At 31.7% G+C, this 15,777-nt stretch overlaps 1 protein-coding gene across 4 annotated transcripts in view; it reads right to left on the minus strand.

The window, feature by feature from the left end:
- Window positions 1-3,208: 3,208 nt before the first annotated feature.
- Window positions 3,209-15,777, minus strand: part of SLC25A36 (solute carrier family 25 member 36) — a 30,881-nt gene continuing 18,312 nt past the window's right edge. For 2 of the 4 annotated variants that reach the window (XM_087965007.1, XM_087965008.1), the window contains exons 5-8: window positions 15,619-15,687; window positions 11,348-11,414; window positions 9,466-9,755; window positions 3,209-8,458 (exon numbers count right to left, since the gene is read on the minus strand). In XM_087965007.1, coding sequence (XP_087821133.1) covers window positions 8,235-8,458; window positions 9,466-9,755; window positions 11,348-11,414; window positions 15,619-15,687 — 650 coding nt within the window. In that variant the 3' untranslated portion in view covers window positions 3,209-8,234. The remainder of the gene's footprint in view (window positions 8,459-9,465; window positions 9,756-11,347; window positions 11,415-15,618; window positions 15,688-15,777) is intronic. The other 2 variants (XM_026664091.2, XM_026664099.2) reach the window with 1 other exon arrangement.

The following is a 15,777-nucleotide window of genomic DNA, read 5'->3' on the forward strand; positions in this document are numbered from 1 at the left end:
CATTTATTGCTGCACTTATTTTATAAACTGTGTAAATAAATTAAGTTAATAACTGGGTGGTTCTGTTTAACCGACATAAAACATCAACGTTTGTCAACGTTTGAGACATACATTGATTTCAGGCCATGTAGCACATTTGCAAAATTCTAAGATAATTTAACTGGGTATTCAAAGCAATCATGTCAGATAAACCAGTAAAATAATTCTTAAAACAAAATATATCAACAGTTTAATTAAAGTAACAATTCAGCTGCTAGACACTAACATTAGTAAACAATACATATAAATCAGCCAAAATAAATTACAGTACTATCAATAAAATATTCACTATATGAATGCCAAACTAGTGGTTATGCCAAACCTGTTGTACACTCTGTTTGTAAAGTAAGCAGGACTATAGTGTAGGACATAGGATAGTTTTTAATACAGTTCATGGTGACCTTTTTCTAAAGGCACAAGGGAGGTATTAATTCCTGGAAGCCTCTCAGACTTGAATTTGTGGAATAAAGCTTTTGAGAGCAGAAAATAAGAGGAACTATTTGAACTTTAAAAAGGAAATGAACCAAAATTAGAAAAAAAAATATTAGGAAAAACTAGTTTAGGCAAGATGATGGTAGTACAAAGCTATGCATGGCAGCTAGTAAGTATGTTGTATGCAGAAGATCCCCCAATTCACTTGACAGCCTGGAGAAAATAATGAATTCAGTCATTAGAAGCTTTGAAGTCAGTATCTTATGCATCTCTTCTCTACTTCAGGGAAAAAAGTACTTTCCTACCTGTGGGAATAAACTTTGACTTGGGTATTGGGTAATGATTAGTCTAAGACCTTATACATACATGTCTGCCTAAAGGTCACTGAGATAAAGCAAGGAAATTAAAAGCAAACACTAGAAACAATTAAGCAGCTCAGACAACTGTAAACAAGTCTGTGTACTATATCTAATTATTGTAATCCACATTGTGATTATGCTTACTATGTACTAAAATCTCAATAAAAGGGAGCACTGGAATTTACTCTGGACTCCCATCCCGAGTACACATGCTTGTGTCTCATTCTTTCCATGGGAGACTACCACACCTACCCTCAGTCTTCCCATAACCTATTTGCATCTTACTGAGAATTGTGGAATAGCAATATGGTTCAGTTTTTATACATTTCATATTTATAAATTCAGTAAATATTGCACTGTTACTATTTGCCACATTTTCATGTTCTACAACCCATCTCTCTCTCTCTCTCTCTCCCTCCCTCCCTCCCTCTCTCTCCATTTTTTGAACTTGGCTGATTTTTCCTGTTTGTAAGTGATATGATTTTTTAACTAAACTGCTTGCATTTCCATAGCTTTTTGAAAGGAATCACATTGATGGATAGTCAAATACAATATAATTATTCTTATTTTTAACGATCACTATCTCAACAGGCAGTTGTGTAGGTTTTTTCCCAGGGAAGTAAATTTTCATGACAATTTTATGCAGCTGTTTTCAGGTATTGGCTTAAACCACAAATTCATCATTCCCCCATGTCTCTCTTTTCCAGACCTATAACATATGTATAATAATAAAATATTGTAAGGGATTTATTTCCTAATATAAATACTTCCAAGCCTTTTCAGGGATTGAATTACTCCCAAGTTGCTTAAGGGATTTCTACTAAGGCAGACGCTAGATATGCTTCAAGATTGGAGAATATGGTTTAAATTATTTCCAATATAAATGATCTATTATGATAACCAAGTGGGCCAAAAATGACAGCCATCTAGTTATACCATAAGTGGTCTAAAATCATGACATTCTCCATGGAATGAATTCAAACTTAGTTGCCATTTTTGGCAGCAATAAAATATTAGACATTTGTAAAAATATTTCATTTTAACATGGGAATGTAAAATAATGATCCAGTGATCAAGTTCCTATATTCTATGGAAACAGAATACAGTTGTCCCCTCTGATTATGTAAGGTGCTGTAAGGAAATAATGTAAAATTATCCAATTCTATTCTATTTATAGAATACTCCAGATTATCATGTAGAATATCAGACAGCAGGAAATGAAATGCTCCCCAAACTATCAAATTAATAGTATATCAGCTACACTTACAAATTGAAGCATGCATCTATAACTGCTACCTAGAATGGTACATGAAATAGTCTGCATGTAGTACTTGATATTCCCTTTTTCTAATTAGAAAATCATTTGTATAATTTTTAATTAATTGGATATTTGCAGCAATTGTAAAGGAAAAGGAAATGCAAAACCATAATGTAGACTATGATTTCCACTCCTAACAAGCATCACTCTAAAACTTGTTTTTCTTGCATGTGTTCTTGTTTATTATATGCTACGTCAGAAACAGTTTTAGTACTGTACTCTTGCAACACTGATTTTCGGCTATTTCTCAACTCACTTGTCAGGAAAAGGGTACAATGTTCTAATGTGGAACATGGGAGCCGACCTTATGCTGAGTCAGATTATTGGCCTTTGTAGCTCAGTATTGTTTACAGTGGCTGGCAGAGCTCTCTGTAATTTCAGACTAGAATATTTCCGTTTTCTTTGTGGAATTAATCCTGGCATCTTCTGTGCACAAAGGATAAGAACTGCCACTGAATTTCAGATCTTGTCTTGATATTGGAAAACTTGTTATAAATTCTATACAGATTAGTGATTGCTGTATATCTGGTACAGATGATAGTCCCACAGGAGTATCTGGTACAGTAATTCTGGTGCTTGTTACTTATGATACTCAGATACATTTATGTTATGGTCTCCCATCTTTTTTATAATTGGTAAATCTGGAATCCAAGTGTTATCCTTCCATCTAGATAAAATCTTGAAATCCTAAAATATTGTTTGTTATCAAGCAGGGTGTAGCTCAACTGCAGCACCTTTAATATGTGGAGACTTCAACAAGCTGACTGAGAAATTTTGGGAGTTGATGTTCATCCATCTTAACATGGCTAAGATTGAGAAATACTGGTTTAGAAGAAAAGGAGACATTTATTCATAAAGAAACAAGACCTGAAGAAAAAGTATTATGGTAAAATATACTACCCTAAAGCACATTTTATATAAAGTCTTTCTTGTATGTTGTGAACTTCATTCCAACACCAATGTTTTTTCTCCCACTCTGATAATTTAAACAATCACATTTTTTTTCCATTTGAAACACCCTTTTCTTTGTGTTTTAAAAAAGTTAATGAAGTCTGATTGGTTTGAATAAACTCTATTTTATTTTGAAGTTTTGAGCAGTCCAAACAAAATGTTGCCATTGCGGCATAAATACAAAAAGTATTTAAAGCACATATTTGACAGCCAAAAATATGGTATGAAATTAAAAATGAAAGTTTGTAGGAGTGGTAGAATGTTTGACTTTGTAAACAAGAGCTCTACAAAAAACCACTTTCACATATAAAGGGTATGCAAGCTTTCTGTACATAAAATAAAAACCTGAAATTGGACTTCAGGTATTTATCAAAAGATAAAAATTTGAATTCTGAAGTAGCAAACGTATATAGGCACACATCATCAGTATTCTGCTAGATTGTAGAATTTATAAAACCTAATAAAAACAAAATAATCTACAGATTACAGGCTGCAGTTATATCATACAGATTTGAGAGAGTTAAAAATGAGAGGTCACAATATCTTCCATCAGTTCTAAAATTATAGTGTTAGATAGTCATAGAACTACATTTCAATGATAAATTACTTTTAATAAGTACATTTTATGCTTTTTGAGAAGAAAGGAAAGCATTGGAAACCTACTAGGTATAAGTAAAGCAGATTACTAAGTACCTCACATACAATCTCAAACTTTTTTTTTGCATGGTGGAATAATAACCCTTTCATATAAAATTTTAGATTGATAACCAGCCTACTGAAAATGTCACATTAGCTTTTTTATCATTTAAAGTGTCAAATTTGAGTCAAAGATTTATGTATGCTTAACAAAACTTTGCTTACAATTAGATAATAACATTATATAAGAAACCTACGAGTTATTCCTTGATTTAATGTCATTTTACACAGAGTAATAAAAATCTGGCAAGTGCAAGTTTTATTACATAATCTACTATGGCTTGTTTCTGTGCTACACATTAATAGATATGAATATACACATCCATACAGATACACTTCTGGCACTGGCATTACTGTAGTGCCACCTTCTGGTTAAATTTGTTTTATTAAGAGAGTTGTATTTATGGTATCTACTGCAGCAAAAAACCAGATGTCTAGTAGAACGAGCTCATTTATAAGTCACAAACATGTATGCCTTTTAATACACTTTTGTCAGCTAAAGATGCTACCAGACGCCTTTTTATTTTACTGTTTGTGTCTGTCTTGTCATTTTTCAGAATAAAACAAAGTTCCAAAGTATATTATGCACATGGAAAAATCCTCTTTTGAAGTTTTAAATCCATTATTTCATTCAAAAAGATAAACAGGAACATAACTACACAACTGAGGATTAAATTATGTTCATGTTATGTAATTATTTAACCAAATTGTATATGCCTAGAGAAAAATGGGTAATTCTATTAGTTCATCTTATAAATTCAAAGCTGGATGCAAATATCAAAAGCCATAAAAGACTAGTACATGGAAAATGTATAGTCTTTTCTTCAAACTATCAAAAAAATGTGGGGCAATCCACTAATATTTTTGTTAATTTTTTTGTTTTTTATTTCAACCCAAGTGGGCACTGGGTATCAACATTCCTTTGGTGGGAAATGGTACTTAGGGAGCTTTCTGAAAATATTCCATTAGGTTTCTGCTTCTTCTTTTAACCTCCCCTGAGGTCCCTAATCTGAATTCAGGCTGAAGCTAGGATAGCTCATTAAGGCAATTTTGCTAAAGGTCATCAACATTAATCTTGAATTAAGGGAGTGTTTCCCAATCTCAGCAACTTTTAAGATGTAAAGATTTCACTGATCAGAGTTCTCCAACCAACATGTTGGCTTGGGAATCCTGGGAGTTGAAGTCCACATATCTTAAAACTGTAGAAGTTGAGAAATGCTGGACTAAAGCAAACAAGTACCTTTCAGATTCATGTTTAGCAAGTAATGCACTAATTAAAAAAAACTACAAGGAATCAGGATGCAAAAAGAAAGTTACAATTGTCCATACCTTGTTAAATTAATGTAATTTTTTCTGGGATTCTGTAGTCACTGCCTTAAGAAGGGAACAATGACGTTGTTTATAAAGAATTGCTGACAAGCACAACATACATACACACACACAGATATAACTATTTCTCCTTTGAACCTAGATATTCCACCACTCATGTCACAGCATATATGAAATGACAATGACAGTAAAAATACTTAGGATGACTTTATTACTTCATCACATCCCTAATTCTTAATATATCCATCATAAATGCATTTTTCTGAAGGCAGAGTATAAAAATTTTACCAAAGAAGTTTATATTGTTTTGAATTATGCCCAAATAAATGCTAGCTAAGAGACTTTGTTCATCTAGCAAAGTCATATGTGCCTTAAGCAACTGCACGATCAGAATACCGCATGATCATGTACTGAGTGGGATCTACTTTATAATGAACAATAGAAATGTGGGTTCATAAAGCTGGCATGCTTAGAACAGCTTATGATTTTGAAATATTCATTTTTAAAGACTTGTCAGATTAGAGTTAGTAAGTAATCATGATTTTACCTACATTTTAAGCTTGCCCCAAAGTTCTCTGACTCATCACCTTTGGCGATTGTTGTTGGAATGCTATCATATGGTGTTAATGGTGATTGCACATTTGGAGGGGAGGGGGACTTGGTTATCTGAATCTACCTGAGTGTAGAAATAGAAATACATGAAGTCTATTTTTCTAGAAATTTCTTCATAACAAAGTAATATTACTCAATTTTATCATTTAAGACAGCAAACATGTATAGCCTATTGTTTACTACTAATAACATCTTTGTCAGTAATATTTACAAGCAAGAAATTTGTTGGGGAATCCATTCCTTTAATGATAAGTTTTCTTCATTCATCTTCAACTAATAATTGTATGTGTCATGTATATTAATACAGGTAGTCCTCAACTTATGACCATTCATTTAATGATAGTTTGAAGTTACAATGGTGCTGAAAAAAATGATTTATAGTATGTCCTTGAATTTACAACATCACATCATCCGTGCAAGTCACCTGATCACAATTTGAGCACTTGGTAACAGGCTCACATTTACAACAGAGGCAGTATCCTACAGTCGTGTGATCATGATTTGCAACCCCCTAGCAAGCTTCCAATAAGTAAGTCAATGGGAGAAGCCAGATTTGCTTAATAACTTTGGTTAGCAATCAAAATTTCAGCCCCAAATGTGTTCGTAAATCAAGGACTACATGCATAACAAGATCAGTCTCATTAAAGAAAATTATTTTCTGCTAAAAAGGTCCAGCAGAATGATTTGTAACAAGAGGTACATTTTAATACAACCATCAAACTAAATATTGCAAGTCTATAGGAAACATATCTGCTACAGAATAGCCTGGGAGAAACTATTTTGACAGTTGGCTATATTCTCAGTATCCCTGCAATATTTTAAAGTAGCCTGCAATAAAAAAATTGAACAATTTATAGAAATAAATTTTACGCCTTCCTCGTGCCCCTATGTTTCACTTCTCTGTATTATACAGTAACAAAATATATACAATAAAGGGAACTAACCATGATTTAAGCCAGTTGCCTTTCAGCTATAATTCTATTTAGAAACAACTGACTTAGAAATAAATCTTTCTACATTCTTTGTAACTTCTGAATAGGCAAGAGTAGGATTGCACCATTACAATTTTTTAATTTTCTTAAATAAAAAAATCAAATGCACTAATGATACACATTTTTAGAATATTTTCTTTGAACTAAATACCCGCAAATGAATTCACAAGCTTGTTTCTTGGTATCACTAGCTAAATTTGCAAATAAAAATATGCAAATATTCAATTAGAAAACAGTAATACATAGGCAGAAAATTTGCTTGGAACAGAAGGGCTGTAGTTAAAAAACTGAATGTAGGATTTTTATATTAATTATATAACACTAAAACAGGTTACTTGTAATACTGTGAATAGTGTTTGTTAAAGACAACAAAGTTACTATGCCTTAGTGAAAACCAACTATTAAATTATAGCAAATGATATTGTATAAATGTTAAAATAAATTTTAAGGATTATACTTTGAGGGGGGAAAAAAGAAACATTCATTTTTCAAGTTCTGCACAATGCACCAGAAATTAAGCAAATAATAAAATGTTATTTCTTCAGTTAATTCCATTAGCATTTTTTTTTTGATACGGTCTTGAAGTATAGTGAAGTTTGGCATTTAGTTGATGCAGATTTTAGCTCAGGTGAAGTAACTCTTACAATAATTCAGTTTGCTGAAGTCTAACATAATGCTGAATTATTAAATTATTTGCCACTATTCAAGGGTTGGTTCATTCTCGGTTCAAAATAACACAATCTAGAAATACTTTTAAGTCCTACTAGGATTCATCAGGATTCATCTAATAGGATTCATACAGGAGAACAGAAGTAAATCTTACGCAGATCTTAACATTCTTCTATTTGTACAGCAAAAATAAGTAGGTTATTAAAATATGCACCTACAGCACACTGAATCCCAGGGTTAGTTGTTAAAATTATTAGAATTTTGTTCTTTCTGTCCTGCCCCCATTTATACAAATGAAGATTTCTATGTTTTTAGAGGGATTTAGGGATTTACATTTGCTCCTGAAACCCACTGAGGTAGTAAAATGGGAAGCTTAATGTAAATCTTCACCTTTCATTTTATTTCAATTGCAAAATGGACTTTTGGATACGAGCATGAATCAGGTTTATCCTGACATAGCCTTCAAACTGCTTTAGGAGAACATAACTCTACAGCCAGTAATGGATTTACACCTTGCACTAAAAAGTTAAAACTTCCTTACACCAAGCCTTCTCTGCTCGCTGCATAGAAGTAAAAAAGTTAACATGTTAAGAGGAAATTGCAACTGAAGTATGACATATTAAATGCAGTCCTCAAGAACAACTTGCAAGAAATACCATATAACAAGCCAGGAGAAGTGTAAATGATTGCCTATCAACAGTCTTCCACTTTGTCCACATATGCATATAGTTGATATATGGGTGATATACCTGGATGATATATATATGTGTGTATATGTGTGTATAGCTGCTCTCTGTCATTCAGAATGTTTATGGTCCGTTGCAAATTTTTGGTCTTTCATTTCCCTATAGTCAGATAGTAGTGCTGCTGTCTATTGAGCAAGTAGACTACCACTTCATAGGTAGTCATCATTATAGCCGTGTTTGGTATTTGTCTTATTAAATGTGTGGCTAGGCCACGGTAGAAAGAACTATAGCCTTCTTCTTGCATAAGCAATGACAGCGTCTGGAAAAAGGATCGGTACTTTGTTCCTTCTTCTCGTAGTCTTGTTCGTACAACCTCTGCATTAAAGAAAAAGGAGAAAGTGTCATATTTGATAACTGTATTTTATATAAAAATCTCAATTTCTAAGCAATATTCATAAGTAATCACTATACAAAGACCAGGAAAACAAATTTCATCTCTGTTTGATTCAATCCACATTCAACAACCTTTAGCTGCATGTATGCTTTAATCAATACTGCTTTCTCCAGGAACAAAGCATGTAAAGTAATGGCCAACAGACTGTGAATTTGATCCATCAGGTCCAAAATAATTAAAGCCATTTACCATCTTAGATTGGCTGACAGCAACAGACTGTGAATTTGATCCATCAGGTCCAAAATAATTAAAGCCATTTACCATCTTAGATTGGCTGACAGCAATATAATACTTCTTTCCTTCATCCAATTATAATACTTTTCTAAGTGATCAGCATATTTTCATCAGAGTTTGGGCCAAGATCCATAGTGATGCTCAAAATCTTGAATGACTTGCAATTAAAATAAATCAAGAGTATTTCAAGTAATAGCTTTAACTATTTTGCCTAGGCTACCTGATCCTTGTTCAGGTCCTTGTTCAAATATCTTCTTAAACTTTACTACAAGACAGAGATCATTCTCATTTTGGCTACCTCTCCTTGAAATGATCTTTCCAAGAAATAAAACCTGTTACTTGCATTTTGTCTTTTTCAGAAACTAGGTAAAGATATTCTTGTCCTGACCATATATATTTAAATGTCTGCATTACACCGGAATAATGACTTTTAACTGCGTTAAAGGTATATTTCTTGTATGACTTATTAATTGTATTTTGTTTTTGGTTTATAATGTTTTAGAAATATCAGTGATGAATATTTTTTATTAATTATGTCTGGCTAGCATTTTTATCAGTTTTCTGAAAACTGCATGTTTTAAAGAAGATGAATATGGTCATCATTTAACCCAAAAAACTTTAACATAGTCTATGATTTATTGCAATATATGGACTGTGATGCTAACTTATTTTGTTCTAAGCAAATGATCCTTACCATGTGGATAGGCTATAGATGTAGCACAGGTTTTGGAAGTGGCTGCAGCTGCCATCATACTAACAAAATCAGATGCTTTTTTGACAGGCTCATCCTCTTTATCCATCCCAGAAGCAGAATTACATTCCAAGATTTTTTGTTTAATATTCTCATAAATAACAAAATGAATAACAGTCTCTGATATGCCTGCGTAAGAGGCAGACATCCCTCGGTAAAAACCTTTAATTCCATCTGACCGATAAACTTTGCGTACACATTCAAAAGCATTCATCCGCCTTTCTCCACGATTCCTAAAATGGAAAACAAAACAAAAATAAAAATTATTTCAAATCTGAATAGTTTATAATATTCTACCAAGAATCAGCATAACATACTCCATGCAGCAAAGTGGCCCAAAGCTTTCAAAGTCCTCACATTTGCATATTGTTTCATGCAATCATTTATACATTATCAATGATCAAAGAAAAGATACAGCCTTTCACCTACATACAATAGCTTGACTACATTAACCCTGATTAAATAGTTCAACTAGAACTAAATGCCTCAATGTGTTTCAAGGCACAGGACTACTGTTTACTGGTAGTTCTTAACTTATTACCATAATGGAGTCCTTCCACAATGTTGGTAAAATGGATTGGTCATATGACTGACTTGATTTTATGACTTTCCTGCAGCGAACATTAAGTGAATGCTGTGGTCAAACTATTTCAAACCAAAGATTCGCAATGGGTATGATTTTGCAAAAACCTGTAAGTGCTAATTGTTGGCAAAACTTTTGTAAAACTCGATCTTGTGACCACTGGACACTGCAAATAGTTCTAATGCAGCTATGTTGCCAAGTCCCCAAAATTTGGCCATGTTCGCATAGCTTTTTATATTCTTTAATTCTGATAGACACATATATGATATCAATCAAGACTAACATTTCAATCTTATTTCTATATGTCTGGATGCTCAGATAAATATGTAAGAAAGGCTTCTTGAACCATGTTATTTATTCATCAAGTTGCCAGTATTACAAGTGAAAGCCTTATGACTGATGCATTTTGAATCAAAATTCTTCCATTTAAGATAATCCTTCTTTAAAGTCAGTATTTTATTTGTGTGCCTTCAAGTCAGTCTTGGCTCCTAGTGATTGCCTGGATTAGTCCTTGAAGTTTTTTTAGCTCTATGTTTGGAACTAAGACATAGAGGGGCAGACCTAAAGTCACATAGCCTACTAAGACAAAACATAAGCAGAAAAGTTGCTATTTCGGAACCTTTGTTTGAATTGCAGACTTAAGATTACTGCTCTCAATATTTTTTCCAGGCCATTTAGACTGTTAAGAAGCCACTATAACATGTATTATTGAAAAGTTCTATGATCCAAATCATTGCCAATCAACAATTTGCCTCAGGTTTCTTGCTAATATATGTTCATAGAACCACAAAATAAAAAAATAAGAACTCAGAGCATTTATAGATCTAAAAAAATTATGATTCGCATTAAAAGGATTAAAATATATCTTAACTCATACAGATGATATTTCTAGTCCATGTAGTAAAAGGTCTGATGATACCCAGTTACATTTTACAGCTTCAGTTATCAATATTGTCGATGTACATTCTAGAATCTAGAATCTCTTCTATTATGTAGATAATATAAACTAGATACTGAAAATAAACGTTTTAGGCACATGAAATGTGTTTTTTTGAAATACTGAAGTAAAAAAGATGTATCAATTGTCAGCAAGTCAACAGGTTCATTTTAAAACAGACATAGGACAGTAGTTAATGATGGAATCTTATTGGTTCCTTACATTAACTTTTTATAATGAAACTTTTGACCAATTTTATACATACTGATCTACTTATATTTTCAAAAGATCATTTGAGATTTTACCTTGCATCAAGTTGTAATCGTGTCTTTACTAACCAAATTGGATTAGTTATGGTGATTGCAGTAAAACCTAAACAAACAATTAAAGAAAAAATTATTTTTTCTAACATCATGGCAACAATAGGCTAAACTACAACATACACAGCAAGAAGATATAAAGTGACTTGTACTATGTTTATTGTAAAAATTCAGAAATAATTATCTGCCAACATTTTATTACTAAAAGTCCACAAGGCAAAAAATACTCTGCATGATTTCAAAAATGCATTTGTTATTCAAAAATTATTAACCATAGGTACATTTAATTCAGCTTGTACCATTCTATTCATATAAATTTCATTTGGCACCTGTCCCTCAGTTTGAAACAAGGCCAGCTAAATCTAAATAGAATCCATAAAAGTAAATTGCAAATAACATTAAACCACATCAATAAATTATTCTCTGTGAATTTGCTTTATACATTGAAAATTCAAAGCAGAACATAAAAATATGCTAACTAAACAAGTCGGACAACTTCCTCTATATAAATGCTTGAAATATTTGATAAAAAAGAAGTTGGATATCATACAATTTATGCCAGCAGCTACTATTTAACATTCAAAGTGGGCCACAGAAATTCTCATACACAGAAAAACAAATTATTAGAATGTGAATATTTGTATAATGTGACCTATTAAGCAGGCAAGATAACAACTATTCAAAGTTCCAGTAAGATGATATTGCTGAGACTACTAGATAAAAGTTTATCTCACCCACTGCAGAATCACAAAACACGGAAAGCAGAAGGCTGAAAGGGCAGTTTTAAATAGCTGTTCAGTTACAAGATTAATATAAAATGCAACATTTGTAAGGTGACATAGAAAGGAGAATACATTTTACTAGTTTCTGACCACCCATTTCTTTATTGGAAAGAATTCCACTATTCTTGCTATCACAAATCCTACTTTCTTCCTAAAGAAAAAGGATATAAGGATCTTAGAGTCAGTATCGGGTTATCTTTTTCAAGATTTTGTGCACATTCCAAACCAGAGAATGTAGAAACTTGATTTGCTAATGTCATATATAGAGCTTCTATATAATTTCTACAATTGTTCACAGCATAAAAATTATATTTAGACAACAGCACAATCCTATATATGTCTATTCAGAAGGAAGTCCCATTCAATGATGTATTATTTATAAAAAGTATAAATAAAATGACCAAACAATTTTGAAATTAATCTATTTTTTAAAAAACCATACAATTTTTTAAAAAATCATGGTTTTGAGCGCAAGCATTTTAATTACTTTCTTATTTATAAAATTATCTTAGAATGCTTCAAATAAATTAGTAACATTCTCATTCTCCCAATGTTATAATTTTTAAAAAGTTTATTATTTCACCTCTTTCATGAGTTTTTCCTTCAAAAAGTTTGAAGCTCTACTGCACTTTTTATTCCCATTTGACTTGGAAGTTTCTCTACAACAAACAAAATTATTTTCCTGCTATTATGTTTAAACATTAGATTCTAATTTTACAATAATTACTTCTATCTTGGGAAATATAACATAAAACAGCAAAATATATTTTAAGCTTAAATTTTATTTCACAATAAAAAGATATTAATTATTTGAACTTATCCCTATTAATGTTAAATTTCTTCTGGTTCTTAGTAAATTAGTCTCTCTACTTGGGTATCTTTAATATGGACATATGGGTTTTAATATTTTAAAAATGGCTTAATATTTTAAAAATGACTATTTGTACTCTGAAATGTGTGCAGAAAATGATTTTAAATAATTTAAAAATGACAAATATATGTAGAATTACAATTTTAATTTATGGTTTGAGACTAATATCCTATAAATCCCAGGAAAAAGGCTCTCAATAAAACTTACTTCTGAGCAGATATGCATAGGACTGTACTGTGAACTTATTTAATTCTGAAAGCTATTGGCTGAAAACTCTGACTACGGCAAATAGCAAGTATACATCGGATGATTTTTAGAGGAAAAAATATCCCATGTTTCAATTAAAACATCTCAAGATCCCAGGAATAATCTGTGCTGACTTTGTGAAATAAACTGAATTGATAAATCAATATGAACCCAAGTAATGCTAAGCTGTTTTTAAAGGAAAAAAGGCTCTGATCAATGAATTCAATTAACTGCAATGGTATTACATGCAGTTGTAAATAACTACTTTGAAATTTCTGTGTAAATTCTGCGTATTATCAAAAAGAGAGCTTACTAAACAAATAAGGTTAATTTTATAGCAGTTGATTCAAAGGTTTTCTACCTCTCCCCAAACTGAACGAAAGAAACAGCTGAGTGAACAATATAAGCAACTGGAATTCAGAAATAAAGATTCCCCTTAGGTTGTTTCTTTAAGAGTGGTTACAAACCCAAACTCTGGTTCTTACTCTAGAGGCTGCAAGAGATGCTCAGTTCAGTACTCACGAGGTTTAAGTTAGTCCATATTTCTGCAGGAAGTGACCTGCGGATGGGGAACATGAGATGACACGATCTCACTCTTTCACGGGAGAAATGTACAGTAAATGCCTAAAATAGACACAGGCTTTTCTGTATCATAACAACAAGCAGTGACCTCATCAGATACATGTGACAAAACTGAATCCCATTGGAAGGGTTTGTGACTTAATAAAAGGTGAGATCTAATTTTTAAAAGTTTAGAACAGTAAAAAAATAAAAAAAAAGAATACAGGCCACAAATATTTAAAAAAAGGATTTTGTAAAATGCACTGAGTACTGAAATTTTTGCCATCTGCAGCAATTTAACCATTTTATAAAATACTTACCTATGAACTTTAAAGAAACACAAAGTATTGCTTTGGCTTTGTTTTAAAAATAATTTAAAATGCTAACCTTGTCATCAGAAATAATATAATGCTGAGATAAATGTCACTTTGAATATGAAGTCAACCCTGAACTTTGCTACTACAGATCAAGCTGGCTTTGAGCTTTATTAAAAGCATTAACAATGAGGAAAAAATGAGAAAAATCATAGTCCAGCTATTTATTTTCTTTTTTCAAAACAGATGTTTAAACCAGTATGTCAGAAAGCAGATTTATTGTGAAAGGATTTTTTAAATTCAAAACTGTAAATTCTGCTGTTGCTATGTAAAATTCATCAAGAAGATGACTCGTGGGAAAAGCCAATGAATTACAAAATTAGACAGTTCTTCATATAATTTTTGTTGTTTCATATTAGAATTGGTGTAAGAATATCTTCTCAGAAAACAAAAGCTTTAAAGCATACATTTTATATTTATGGCCAACACTATCTGGAAATAATCTAATCCAGTATTTCTTTAAATAATTTGCAAAGAATTGTATCACACAACACCTGTAATATCATATCCAACAAATTAACAAAGGTATTGTATTGATCAGGAATAGATCAATACAATACCTTTGTTAATTTGTGGAATAGGTATTTAAATGATAATGCTGTTCCTGTTACCCATCCACAGGAAATGGGGTACAGAAACTTTACGCATACAGTTTTACTATGGTGGCAGAATGTTATCTGTACTTGGCATACATCTGTATCTGGCAATGTTATAGTTGGGCTGCTTACATAGAACACCATTAAAACAACTAGAGTCTGTAACAATATTAGTCCTTCTGTAATGGGATCAGAATAGATGTTCAAGGTTTTTCTGGATGTGTAACATCACATTTGTCTGAATAGTCAATCTACATTAGTCTGTTCACCAAGAATGCACTAATATCCATAACAAAATGTCTAACGAAGTATTTCTTACTGGATAACAAAATATTAACACATACTAGTCACTAAACATGTAATAATTAGGCTTTGATAAATTTATTTAGCTTTTGTAAAAATTATTACTTGTATGATTTAATACATTAAACAATATTTAAAAAAACAATTAAAAATTACCAAAAAAAGTATTGAGAAAGTTAAGAAAAAAATCATACTCTGTGAAAGATTTTAAAATATATTTGTATGCAGAAAGTCTAATATAGTATTTCTTCCTTAAGACATATTAATTGTACTAGTAAATGTAAACTAAAATGTATCTTGCAGGCAGAATTGTTAATAGTTTAACTTAATACAATAAGTAAGCATTTTAAAAAGCAAAAATGACAAGGTTAGCATTTTTCTCATATGCTGTTTGTATTAGTTATGAGCCAATCAGCCAAAATTATATGTCAGTAGTTTTATATTTATCTAAAAAAATTTCAGATGCAATCTATGGGATTTCTAACATCCTAAAAATATGCTAATTCAAAGGGAAAGTAGCTACCTTCAAAGCCAATATGCACAGGACATTCTCTTTCACCAACCATGTAGTTTAAGGTATATAACTGCAAAGCTGAATGTTATTGCCAGTCAATTTTTTGTAAGCACATGAACAAGATAATTTCATGTAATAAAAACAGAATCACAGAAATTCAAAAGAGGT

The sequence above is a fragment of the Notechis scutatus genome, chromosome 4, assembly GCF_049901735.1.
Source record: "Notechis scutatus isolate UNSWTSFEM ecotype Mainland chromosome 4, rNotScu1.2, whole genome shotgun sequence".
In the NCBI taxonomy this organism is placed as follows: Eukaryota; Metazoa; Chordata; class Lepidosauria; order Squamata; family Elapidae; genus Notechis; species Notechis scutatus.